The following is a 12,547-nucleotide window of genomic DNA, read 5'->3' as shown; positions in this document are numbered from 1 at the left end:
GGCCCCTGGGGACGGGCCCCTGGGGAAGTCCCGGGGTTCCTGGTCGCAGCAGGGGTGGCCCAGCAGCTGGACAGGAGGCGTCCCCAGTCGCCGGGACCAGATGGGGTCCTGGGAGTCGTGAGGTCCCAAGAGAAACGCCTCTGGCCCGTTTTCCACGGGGAAATGCTCAGAGCATGAGCTCTGGAGTCAGTCAGGGTCCCACCTGCCCTGATCCAGTGGGCGACTTGGCCACCCCCACCTTCTGGGCCTGGTGGGGAGGGGCCAGCAGTGGGGGGGCCAAGATCCAGGTGGCCGGTGGCTCTGGGCTCCAGCAGGCAGTCACCCCCTCCCCCATCCTGGCCACGCAGGCCGGCATTGGTTCTGTCTGTCCTCGTCCCGTCCGGGGCGCAGGGCGTGTGTCCAGGTGGCCAGAGCCCACCAAGGCCCAGGGCCAGCCAGTGGGGCCGGTCCCAGGGTGCGGCTGGCCTTCCCGTGCTGGGCAGAGTGGGCGGGCAGACCCTCGGAGGGACAGAGACGGGCCTGCTGGCTGGACTCGAAGGTGCCAGGGAGCGTCTCGGGGCTGGGAAGTAACGCCCGGGGGTGATGCCACCCCTGTGGGGACCAGCGCCCTTTGCAGACCTCAGTGCAGAGGCGGCCCGGCAGGTGCGAGCCCAGTGCTCCCGCCTCCAGCAAGGTGGGTGCCTGGCGCAGCCCCCTGTGCCAGCCCCAGGCAAGGGCCGGGCAGAGCCGCCCAGGCACCGGGCGGGGTGGAAGCTGTAGGCCAGGCATGCTGGCCAGGCTCCTCTGGCTGGGAGCACGGCCCGGGGCCGGGAGGGCCTCGGTGCAGGCCGTGTCCTCCTCCCAGAGCCCTTTGGCCGCACCGCCCGGCTCTGTGCTGAGAGAAGGGGGCCCCCGTGCCATCCTCCCTCCCTCCCCGCCCGTCAGCAATTCCATCGGAGCTGCACGGAGGGGGTCGCGGTGGAGTCGAAGTTAATGTGATGTATTGATGGTTGATTGCCCTCGGGCGGCTGCTCTCGGGGCTCCACGGGGTGTCCCTCAGGGCTGCCCACCGCTTCTCCCCTCCCTGGGGTCAGGGCAGGCGTGGGCCGAGGCCTGGAGGGGCCTCTGCAGCCGTCCCCTTGCTTCTCTAGCTCCAGGGTACCCCAGATTTTCGGGGAGCCTGGCATCCACCTTCCTACCCATGAGCCACTTGGATCACCATGGAAACAGCAACGTTCTCTATGGACAACACCGTTTCTATGGAGCCCAGAAAGGCAAGTGCCGCGCGGGGGCTCAGGGGCTGCGTGGGAACTGGGGCACAGGCCTCCTGGGAGCGGGGGCTGGTCAGCCTGGTGGACCCGCCCCCCTGGGTCTGGAGGGGGTGCTGCTTCTCAGGCCCCTGGAGGATTTAAACTCGAGGCCCCAGGACCCAGCCAAGTAGCAGGTCGCTCGGGCCTGGCAGGCACACAGCTGTGCAGTCTGAGCCTCTCACCTCCCCTCGCCCTGAGGGTGGCGCCCAGCTCCCTCAGCACCCAGCCTTGCCCTGCACCCCCAGCCCAGGGCTGGCGGGCGGGGCTGGTGCAGAGAAGGGCCTGCCAGCAGGCGGGGCCAGGATGCTCCCCGCCCGCCCAGGGGATGGACACATGCAGACACTCGGCTGCCCAGACGACAGGCCCACGGACGGCAGCTGGGCCCCTGCACTCCCGCCCCCGCCGGCTGTGCTGTTGCCACAGCGTTTGTCAGGGCCGCCGGGAAGCAGCTGGGCGCTCGGCCTGGCCCCTGGGCGTGGGCCCCGCGGCCTCCGTCCGGTGCTGGGTGCAGCCCGCAGGGAAGCTTTGGTTTTGGAAATGGAGCCAATCAGGTCCCGCCTGGGCTGCCCTCGTTTTAATTAGCAGGAAACTGACAAAGAATTTACACAACTGAGGATGGCGTTACCAGTCCCACGTGTGTCCGTGGCCCCCCCTGGTCTGCTCGCTCTCGGGGCTCCAGGCCCACGCTGCCTGTCCGCCACCCCAGCTGGGTACGGAGGGGCCCGGCCCCCCAAAGTCCCCAAGACAGGATCCGGCCCCAGCGCGAGGCACTGGGTGTCCCCAGGGCCGGCCGGGCCCCACGTAGAGAGCAAGGCCGGGCAGGAAGGCTTTGCCCAGGCGGAGGGTCAGGCTGGACGCCCAGCACGGGGAGCCCCGAGCACACCCACCACCCACCAGAATGGATGGTGCCAGCCCTGTGGGGGCCCTGGAAGCCAAGGGTGGGCCAGGATGGGGACAGCCAACTGGGACCATTTTCCTGTTTCCCTTTAAAAACGACCACCCTGTCCAGCCAGCGTGGCTCAGTGGTTGAGCGTCAACCCAAGGACCAGGAGGCCACGGTTCGATTCCCGGTCAGGGCACAGGCCCGGGTGGCAGGCTCCATCCCCAGTGTGGGGCGTGCAGGAGGCAGCCGATCAAGAATTCTCTCTCATCATGGATGTTGCTGTCTCTCTCCCTCCCCCTTCCTCTCTGAAATCCATAAAAATGTGTAAAACTTTTAAAAAACAATAAAAATGGTCACCCCAGCCCCCTGGCCTGAGACACCCCTAGTCGTGAAGAAGAGGGCTGGCGCCTCGGGGCGTGCTCAGGAGGTAGGCGAGCGGGTCTCCACAGTGTCTCCCCTGGGCCTTCGCCCTCACAGGCCACAGGACACGGTCCCGCCTGCCTCGGCCTCACACTCCCTGGCTGGCACCTGGCACAGTGCACTGGGCAGCGGCCACACGGCGCCACCTGTCGTGGGCACAGCCACCCATTAGCCATCAGGCGAGGCAGCCATCTCAGCGCAGGGTTCTGATGGGCTCGTGAAGACTGGACCAGTTTACACCACCCCTGAGTCCTCTGGGCAAGGAGCTGGACGGGCTGGGCATTTTCAGCGCCCGCCTCCTGGGGGGTGGACACACGTCAGAACCTTGGGGGGGGCGTTTCATGGGTCAGAGCTTTGGTTTGGGAGGATGAACAAGCGAATGTGCTTAATGCCACTGGGCTGCCCACAGAGACACCGTTAAGGTGATGCACGCTCTGTCCTGTCTGTTTTACCATCTGAAGCCTGGGTCCCTGCCAGTGGGCCACGGGGAGGCCCCTGGGGCACACGCTGGGGGGTCCCCACCCCGGCTTCCCGTGACCTGGGTTCTCTCTCATGCAGATAACTTCTACCTGCGCAACCTGCCCCCGCAGCCCACGCTGCTGCCCACCAACCACAACTTCCCCGCCGTGGCCCGGGCCGCCCCCACCCACCCCCTCGGGTCCTGCAGCCGCGACCGGGGCGAGGCCACCGCCCTGCAGAAGGGCGCCAGGGAGTTCGACCGCTTCCTCCTGGGCAAGGAGCTGGGCAAGGAGCTGGGCAAAGAGAAGGCGGGCAAGGCGCTGGAGGGCAAGGGGCGGGGCGCCGAGGAGGACGGCAGCACGGAGCGGCACAGGCTGGTGTTGCCCCTGCCGGCCGACGGCCCCTGCAGGGAGGGCACGGCGCCCAGGGGCCCCTGTGAGGGCCGCCCCCAGCCCCTCGCCTCCTGCCTCCTCAACACCAAGGTGCTCAATGGCGAGGGGGGCAAGGCCGCGCTGGCCAGCTGTGCGGGCGGCGGGCCTGGCGGGGTGCTCGGGCGGCCTGGCCTTGCCTCCGGGCGCTGCCCCACGGAGGTGGCGGGACCTGTGGAGCCGGGGCAGGCCTTCGGCGAGTGCCCGGAGCGGCGGCAGGCGCTGCACCACGCAGCCTACACGGTGCCCTCTGGCCTGCCCGCCGGGCCGCCCCCACCCCTCGGCACGGCCGCCAGCTCCTTCCCCTGCCTGCAGCTGCACGCCGGCCCCGACGGGCTCTGCCCGCTGCAGGACCAAGTCCCCCGGGACCTGAAGGCCAGCGGGCCCACCTTCGTGCCTTCCGTGGGACACCCGGCCGACAAGAGCCGCGCCTTCCCGGCGGCCGAGGCCTGTGCGGTGGCGGGGGAGGGCAAAGACCGGCACCTGGACGGGGCGCTGGCGCCCGAGCACGCCGCGCACTACGGGGTCTCCTACGCCCACCTGAAGGCCGAGGCCAAGGGCGAGCGGCGGCCTGGGGGCTTCGAGGCGACCCTGAACCCCCGGCTGAAGGGCCTGGAGTACCTCTGCAGCGCGGGCCCAGAGGCCCCCTTCCCCGGGCTCCCCGCGGGGGCGCTGGACAAAGGCAGCTACTTTGAGTTGCCCACCCCCTCCCAGGACTGCGTCCGGCCGGCTCACCAGGACCCTCTGGGTGGGAAGGTCGCCCAGGCCTGCTGCACTTTAGACAAGACCGCCGGCAAGGAGGCCGCCCTGGGCCCTCCCGGGGCCCAGAAGGTGGCCCGCGTCCGGCATCAGCAGCACCTGGTGGCCCCCGAGATGGAGCTGGGGGGCAGCGGGGCTGAAGCCAAGCGCAAGTCCCTGGAGCTGGCATCTCTGGGCTATGGGGGGCCCCAGCTGTCCCCATGGAGTGTCCAGTCAGGCCAAGGCGCCCCCATGGCCATCGGCGAGGAGCGCAAGGGCGGTGGCTACCTGGACCCCTTCGGGGGCCTCCAGCAGGCGGCCCTCCGGCCCCAGGACCTGCCGGCCCCGCCTGACGAGGTCTCGGCCATGAAGAACCTGCTCAAGTACAGCAACCAGGCGCTGGTCGCCGGCCAGAAGGCGCCCTTCGTGGGCCTGGGCGGCCTCAAGGCCAGCTGTGCCCAGCAGGACGTGAAGTTCCCGGCCTCCAAGGGCCCAGGCCAGGCCCCCAGCGAGGCAGAGAGGCCCGACTGTGCCCGCAGCCGGGAGCACGAGGCCCCCCACGGCGACGGGGAGGTGCGGCAGCCCCCCGTGGGCATCGCCGTGGCCGTGGCCCGGCAGAAGGACACGGGGAGCCGGCCAGAGGCAGCCTACGGCGTCAACCCCGGGCGGCAGGGCCGGGCAGCTCCCACCTTCAAAGGTATGGCCCATCCCGCAGAGGAGGTGGGGGCACCATGCTGACCTCCCTCCTCAACCCTCCCAGGGCTGCGTGGACCCTGTCTGCCACCCTGATGGGCCCCCCACCCTCATCCCTTCTGCTGTCTCCGCCCCTGCAGCTGGCGGCGGGCCCCGCTCCCACGCGCTGGACCCGGAGGCCGAGGAGGAGAGGCGCCTGTGCGAGGACCGCCTGGGGCTGGCCGGCCGCGAGCTGCTGCTGCAGTAAGCCCCGCCCCCACGGGCCCGGCCACACCCTGGGCTTGGGGGTGCCTGCTCACAGGGGGAGCTCTGCTAATCCCCCTCCACCAATGGTGACTTCTGGAATGGAGGCCCCTCCGCACTCCCTCTGACGATGATGGCCATGGGGTGGGGGTGGGACCGGTGGCCAGCAGCTGCACTGAGCCCTCACCCGCCTCCTCTGTGCAGGGACAACAAGGACCTCATGGAGTTTGGCCGGATGCACGCGTCCAGCGGCTGCCCCCGGGACCTGGCCCCTCACCTCATGCTGGCCGGTGGCTCCTCCCTGCAGAGCAGCCAGCTGGGCGGGGACCCGGCCACCCACCCCCACCCCGCCCACCCCCCGTGGCTGCCCCGTACCCGCAGCCCCTCCTTGTGGATGGGGGGCCATTCCTACGGTCAGTGCCCGAAGGCAGCCAGGAGGCATGGGGGTTTGGGGGGTACGGCTGGCCTGGGCTCAGGCCATGTTCTGGCGTGGGAGGCCTGAGAGCAGCGTGGCCTAGACCAGACCGTGGCCCGGCTGCCCGTCCCGCACCGTCTGACCGCTGCGCCCTGTCTCCCCAGGCCTGGGCCACCCGGCCCTGCACCAGAACCTGCCCCCCGGCTTCCCCGCCTCAGTGCCCGGCTCCATGCCCTCGGTCTTCCCCCTCCCCCAGGACACCCCCGCCCAGCTGGTCCTCCTGCCATCGGAGCCCACACCCCACAGTGCCCCCCACGCGCTCGGTAAGGGCATCCTGGGCCAGGCCGCTGGCATGTGGGGCGTGGGGAGCAGGTGTGAGGAAGGGAACAGCCCCTGCGGGGGTGGCGAGCTGGAGCTGGAGGTGGAGGTGGGGAGGCGGGAGGCGGTGGGTGGGCTGGGGGCGAGGGGTGGAAAGGCCACTCGGGAGGCAGGGGACGCAGCCCAGCGCCCACTCCTGCAGCTGACAACTGCCCCCGCGCTGCCCACAGCTGACGTCATGGACCAGGCCTCGCTGTGGCCCCCCATGTACGGGGGCCGGGCCCCTGCCTCCCACATGCAGCACCATGGCCAGCTCCCCGTGTATTCGCGGTCCCAGTTCCTGCGGCAGCAGGACCTCTACGCCCTACAGCACCCGCCTCAGCACCCAACTCAGCACCAACAGCCCCAGCCGCCCCAGCCCCCGCCGCGGGCCACCCAGTTCCAGGTACCACCCGAGGCCACCGTCCTGGGCCTGGCCCGGGAGCCCCTATGGCCCCCCAGCCCTCACGCCCTGAGCCGGGGCCTCACGGGCTGAGCTCTCCCCTGCCCACAGCGGAAGCCTGAGGACCACCCCCTGGAGATGGAGGAGCCGGCCCCGGAGAAGGCCCCGAAGTCCACCCACAAGCCAGTTGCCTTAACCCCCGCGGCCAAGGGCGTGCCCTCGCCCGCCACCGCAGGCCCCGCCAAGCTGCCACCCTGCTGCCACTCTCCCCCCTTGAAGCCCCCCGCCGGCTGCCCCACGCCGCTGCCACACCCCGGCGCCCCCTGCACTTTATCCGCCTGCCCTGGTGGCAGCCCCAGGCCCGGCTCCCGGCTGCCCAGCATGGAGGACAGGAGCGGGGAGGGCCGGCGGGCAGGAGCCAACCTCAGCACGTCGGTGCCAGGTGAGACCTCCCACCCCCTCCGAGGCCCCCGCCCCCCTGGGTGGGCAGAGATGAGGGGTGCTGCCTGGTGTGGCAACCACTGGAGTGCCCTTCCCTCCCCAGCCCCCCTGGCAGGGCCTGGCCCATGCTGCCTGTCCCCTGCTCGCTCTCTTACTCCCCACAATCCTCCTGGGGGGCCCAGGGAAGGAGCAGGGGGTCCCCACCATCTCCGGAAAGCCCCAGGCAGATGGGGTGGGCCAGCCCCAGCGCCCCGGACACAAGAAAGGCTGGCCTGTGGGGACAGGGCAGCCACGGGACCTGTCCCGGCCTCGGACCGGCCAGGAGCCCATGCTCGCCTGCTGGCCGGCCACCACAACCAGCGCTTGGCCTGCGAGGAGGGTTCTGGCCCAGCCGCGGCCTCGCCGCCCGCCCGCCGCCTGCCAGCGCCCCACGGCTATTTCATTCTCTCTGAATTGGCTGCGAGTTTACACTGGAAACTCGTGTGGCGAACATAAAAGCGTCCCCATTCCACAATAAGGAGACGGAGCCAACAGAGGTTGTCGGTTTTTTTAGGCTTTTTTCCCTTTTTTTTTTTTTGCAGTTAATGGGGCGTGAGGCCTCTGACAGGCCGCCGCGTGTTCTGGTTCAGGGGAAGCCCTGATGCGAGCATCCTGTTCTGAACTGCCCCCCCTTTCTCTGTTAGCCACACCGCACCGGGCGGAGATGGCCCCCCGGGCCCCCCTCCCGCACCCGGGTCCCCCCTGCTGGTCCCCCACATAACGTGTCCTCCTTTCTGCCTCAACTGTTGTGCAGGCAGAGGGCTGGCTGGGAACCCCTCCCTCCCAGGTGGGGGCTGAGCCCCTGGCCCCAGCGGCCCCCTGACACCCCTCTTTTGCAGACCTGCCTCCTGGACACGCGTGCCCTGCAGCCGGCCCGGGCCTCTCCCTGCCCCGCCGCACACACTCATCGGACCTCTCAGACCCCAAAACTATGCAAAGCCCTGCCCCCCGGGCCCCGCCAGAGCCCGTGAGGTTGCCTGAGCCTGGGGAGCAGTCCTGCCGAAGCCCCCAGAGCCTGGAGGAGCCTGGGCTGCCCTTGGGGGCCAAGGAGGACCCCCAGGACCTTGCTGCCGTCCCCCACCCTGCCGAGCGGGGCCCCCCAGGGAAGGCAGTGGGCCCCAGCCCGCTGGAGGGGCTGCTGGAACTGCGACATGTGGCCCTCCCCCAGGGACGGGGCCCCGAAGCCACTGGCCGGGCTCATTCTACTCAGGGAGGGGCCCAAGGGGAGAGGACCACAGGGGAGGGGAGCGAGGAGAGGGCGCAAGGGCCCTCACGGGGGGCTGGCCCCCCGGCTCCGGAGCGACAGGCGGGGAGCCCCCGAGCCCTGGACCAGGACGAGCGGGACGCATGGCAGGCGCCCGGGGAGGCGGGCCCAGAGGAGGAGGCCCTGTTTGAGGAGGACAAACTGGAGGAAGGAGAGGAAGAGGAGGACTGGGGGGTGACCCCCGGCCACAGCCACCGGCCCCGGGTGCTGCTGGGCCTGGACGCCCTGGTGGCAGCCACCATCGACCTCGGGGACTTGCCTGGCATCGGCCCGCTGGGCCCTCAGCCCCCCGGGGCCCCCGCGCCCCCGCCCCCCAGCTCAGGGATCCCCGGCCTCGCCCTGCTCGGCGAGCTGGCCGACCTGGACCTCCAGCCTCCGCAGAGCGGGCCAGCCCTGCCAGGTGAGCCAAACTTCAGGCCTGGGCTCAAGTCAGCGGGCCAGACAGCAGGCCCCACAGTGTGGCCCACAGCTGCCCCCTGCCCGCTGGAAACCAGAGGCAGGTGCCCACCCTGTGTCACCCCCAGCCTAGCTGCCGACTGGGCCACGGGAGCAGGGCCATGGCGCTGGGACTGGCGTCCAAGGAAGGGCCTCTGGGCAGTACCTGTTGCTGGGAGGGAGGGGGTGCAGGGCTGAAGTGGCTGAACTGGGGCCCCACAGCCAGGGGCGGGGAGAGCCGTGTCTCCCGCAGGCCCCCCCCCAGCCTTTCCCCACAGTGGGCTCCGCAGTCGCTCCCTGGGCTGTGCGGGCTGAGCTCAGGTCATGTGCCCTGGCCTCCAGGCCCAGGGAGGTGGCCCGAGACCTAGCAGAGGGTCCTAGGCCTCCCTGGATGGGGGGAGCCGTGCTCCCAGCCCAGAGCTGCCTGCAGGACGAGGTGCTCCTGGGCTCCCAGGACCCCGGGTGCAGGCAGGGGCTGGGGCCGCCCTGCAGGGGAGTGTGGAGCCTGAGGGCCAGGTCTCTGCTTAGTGTGAGGGGATCCCAGACGGCCCCCAGCTGCCAGGTGCCTCGCCAGGGAAAGCCCCCGCGGGTGCGCCGCGTTGATATTCATAGAAAGAGCCCACCCAGGCCTCGGCTGCGGCCTGTCCTGCCGTGTAAGGACCCTGCCCCAGCGCTGCGGGGTGATACAGCGAACGTTCCCGTACAGCAGTATCCCCGAGGGCCGCTGGGTCACGCCGTGTCCCCTGCCCGGGACCCACTGCCGCGCGGAGGGGAGTACACCAGGGAGCCCGTGCCAGAGGGCCCCCAGGAGGGCCTGGTGCGGGGCTTGGAGCTGGAGGAGAGGCAGGTGCCCGGCCTGGCCGCAGCCGCCTGCTGGACCCGGGGTGAGGCTGAGGGCGGGCGAGCGGATGCCGGGCGCCGTCTGGCCCGCGGTCTGTGCGTGAGCGCCTGCTGGACCCGTGCCCACTCCCTGAATGAGCGCCCACGTGCAGACACGCGTCCTGGGGGGCGGGGCGGCTGCTGGCCCAGGGCAGGCCGAGTGGCCACCAGGGTGTTTGGACCGAGTGAACTGCCACCACTGGGCATCCACCCACCCCCTCCTCCTGGACCCCCAGGCCCTCCCCCTCCCTCTTCCGGGACCCCTCAGGCCGCCCCCTCCCCCCCCGGACCCCTCAGGCCCCACCCGCCCCTGTCCCAGTCCAGTGCCGTCTGCACACCTGGCTGCCCGCTGTTCCCCGTAAGTGCAGCGACCGCTCTGCCTGGAATTCCTCAGGAGCTGAGCTGCATTCTCATGGGAACAGCAGGGCTCGCAGAGGGAAAGCTGGAGAAACGGGGCGGGGGGGGGGGGGCGAGGAGCGGAGACGGAGGCATGAAGACTCCAGAGGGGACCCCCCAAAACCCCCGAGGCCGGCCAGAGCAATGGGGAAAGGCCAGGGGGGGCCCTGGGACGTGGGGTGAGGAGTCACCAGGTCTGGGAAGGTGAGGGGGCCCCGCCCTCGCTGCCCCATCCCCACCAGTAGGACCTTAGCTTGCCCGCACCGGCTCCAGGCCAGGGAGCTCCGTGCCCCTTCGACTTGCGGCATACCTGCCCCTGCCTGCCAGCTGAACCCCGACCTCCCCCTGCCCCACCAGCTGCTGCTGCCTTCACTTTCCTCCTATCTGTGGAGCCCACGCAGCCCAGTCCTGCGCCTCTCCTGGTTGGCGATCCCCCAGGCTTGGGGTGCAGCTGTCCTTGTCTGCCCTCCCCCCCACAGGTTACAGAGCCTTGCAGGGTGTTGTTTGGAACCCAAAGGACCCCAGGTTCACCCAAGGAACGGTGGGGTGTCAGCAGGCTTCGCCTGAGGCGTGGGGGTGCTCAGGGACGACTGAGCAAGGGGAGGGCAGAGGGGCTTCCTAGGGAGACAGTGGCCCCAAGAGAAGGGGAGACCCTGCGGAACTTCTAGCCAAAATGCGGCTTGTAGAGCCCCGCCCCGGCTGCAGGGGGCGCCCCCCTCCCTGCGCCTAGGCCCAGACTGGCATCCCCGGCTGGAGGTCTGGTTTGCTCCGTAGCCGAGTGGGTCGCCCGTGGCCTCCGCGCACCTCGGTCACGCACTCATGTCCGTGCGACGCGGGATCCCTGTTCTGAACCCGTGACCGTGTCTGACCTGCTCAGTTTCATGGTCAAAGTGTCAGATCTGGGGCGGGGGGGGGGGGGGGGGGCTGGCCCACATGAGCCCTCGTGCTCGGCACTTCCTGTGTCCCTGCCCCTGGAACCAGCCTACGCTCCGAGGAGCCCAGTCCCCCACGGAGGCATTCGCAGCACAGTTTGGGGTGCTAGGGGTGCTCGTTGCTGCTGGGTGTCCTGTTCCCTGGCTTTCGGAGGGAACAGCTGCCTGCGGACCCCTGCGTAACCCTCAGGGCCCCTTCGGCCGTGGCTCCTCCTGGCTCGGCCTGCCCGTGCGTGCGGACCCCCATCTCGGCTGCCAGCCCCTGAGAGACGGTGGCTGGGCTCTGACCCTGTACTGGGCCACCCCCTCCATCCCCAACCCCCAAGGGCTGTGGCACCCAGGTTTTCAAAATTCTGGGGGTGGCGCAAAGGCATGGGCAGTGTGTTCAGAGTGTCACAGGCCCCGGTCCTTCCTAAACAGGGGGTATGCCTGACCCCCACTCATCCTTGGTCCTCACATCTCCGGGAGCCGGCAGCCTTGGGGTTCTGGGCCGTGCTGAGAAGCAGGCTGCTCTGAGGGGTGGTGTGTGCCCGCCGCCCACACGCACACTCGCTGTCTTTACTCCACAGAGGAGGAGGCCGTGCTGACCTTCAACCTGCAGCGCCTGGCCACACTGGCCTCCGCCTGGTCCCTGCTGGAGGCCGACGGCCGGGGCAGCCCTCGCCCCTCAGCCCCGCCCCCTGCCACCGCCCCCCGCGGCGTCCCCACGCTCACCCCCCGGATGCAGATCCTGCAGCGCAAGGACACCTGGACCCCTAAGACCAAGCCTGTGAGTGGGGGGCCCTGAGCACCCGGCCTGGCTGCCCACCTGGGGTCCTGGCGGCTCACAGCCCCGGTGCCTCTGCCCACCAGGTGTGCCCCCTGAAGGCCGCCATCGACCGGCTGGACACGCAGGAGGTGGAGCTGCGCGTGCAGCTGGCGGAGCTGCAGAGGCGGTACAAGGAGAAGCAGCGGGAGCTGGCCCGCCTGCAGCGCCGGCGCGACCACGAGTACGGCCGGGGGGGGGGGGGGGGAGGCGGGGGGGGCGCAGTCCAGGGCCACTGCCTCGTGGACAGTCAGCCAGGTGTGCAGGCTGCACTGGGGGGAGCTGGGGCCTGGGGTCCAGGCGTGTAAGACCCTGGGCGGTGGGGGCAGTGGGGACCCTGGCCCGGCCTTGCCCTCCGTGTGAGGACCAGGCTCCGAGGCCGCGTCTTAGGAGGGCCTGCCACCTCCCTGGACCCGTCGGGGCACCAGCATGGTGTGTGCCTCTGACCACCCTCCTGCGGCCGCCAGGAGAGATGAGAGCTCACGGAGCCCAGCGAGGCGAGGGCCCGGCCGGCCGAGGAAGCGAAAATACTCCAGCTTGCTGCCCGCCCTGCGTCCTGGGGGCCAGCTCCCCAGGGGCGACGTCAAGAAAGTCAAGTGAGTCCTGGGTGCATGGGGCACTGTGGGCACCTGGGCTGCTGGGCACACGGCCAAGTCTGGGCTGAGTCTCCAGGCTGTTGGCGCCCCTCTATAGCTCCTGCACCCAGCACTTCCCGCCCAGAACTCAGGGCACAGGCATGTCCAACGGACAGAGCCCAGCAGAGGCCCCTCCCTCTGCCTTCAGTCAGCCCTCCGCCCACCTGGGCTTCTCCCCGGCAGGAGCCACTGGGCCTGGGGCACCCCCACGGCAGCCCCGCGCCCCTGCCGGAGCCCCCCAGCGCGAGGCGGCCTTGTGTGAAAGCCTCTTTATCGGCTTATAAAGCCGTTGGTCACGCTGCGGCGCTGCTCACGGCCGCCGCGACGTTATTATCCATTACCCGCCCGACGCGCACTCCCGGCCGGCATAATTGTCCTTCTCGGCTACAAATT

The 12,547-nt window shown here is 70.2% G+C and overlaps 1 protein-coding gene across 3 annotated transcripts in view; it reads left to right on the top strand.

Moving 5' to 3' along the window:
• BAHCC1 (BAH domain and coiled-coil containing 1) overlaps window positions 1-12,547 on the top strand; it is a 45,125-nt gene that overhangs the window by 23,245 nt on the left and 9,333 nt on the right. For 2 of the 3 annotated variants that reach the window (XM_036342169.1, XM_036342166.1), the window contains exons 3-13: window positions 1,131-1,253; window positions 3,151-4,914; window positions 5,051-5,153; window positions 5,358-5,566; window positions 5,733-5,891; window positions 6,117-6,331; window positions 6,440-6,770; window positions 7,648-8,472; window positions 11,284-11,483; window positions 11,567-11,703; window positions 11,987-12,115. In XM_036342169.1, coding sequence (XP_036198062.1) covers window positions 1,131-1,253; window positions 3,151-4,914; window positions 5,051-5,153; window positions 5,358-5,566; window positions 5,733-5,891; window positions 6,117-6,331; window positions 6,440-6,770; window positions 7,648-8,472; window positions 11,284-11,483; window positions 11,567-11,703; window positions 11,987-12,115 — 4,195 coding nt within the window. The remainder of the gene's footprint in view (window positions 1-1,130; window positions 1,254-3,150; window positions 4,915-5,050; window positions 5,154-5,357; window positions 5,567-5,732; window positions 5,892-6,116; window positions 6,332-6,439; window positions 6,771-7,647; window positions 8,473-11,283; window positions 11,484-11,566; window positions 11,704-11,986; window positions 12,116-12,547) is intronic. The other variant, XM_036342167.1, reaches the window with a different exon arrangement.

Source organism: Myotis myotis, unplaced genomic scaffold (assembly GCF_014108235.1).
Source record: "Myotis myotis isolate mMyoMyo1 unplaced genomic scaffold, mMyoMyo1.p scaffold_m19_p_17, whole genome shotgun sequence".
Lineage (NCBI taxonomy): Eukaryota > Metazoa > Chordata > Mammalia > Chiroptera > Vespertilionidae > Myotis > Myotis myotis.
This window is presented reverse-complemented; position numbering and strand designations above follow the sequence as displayed.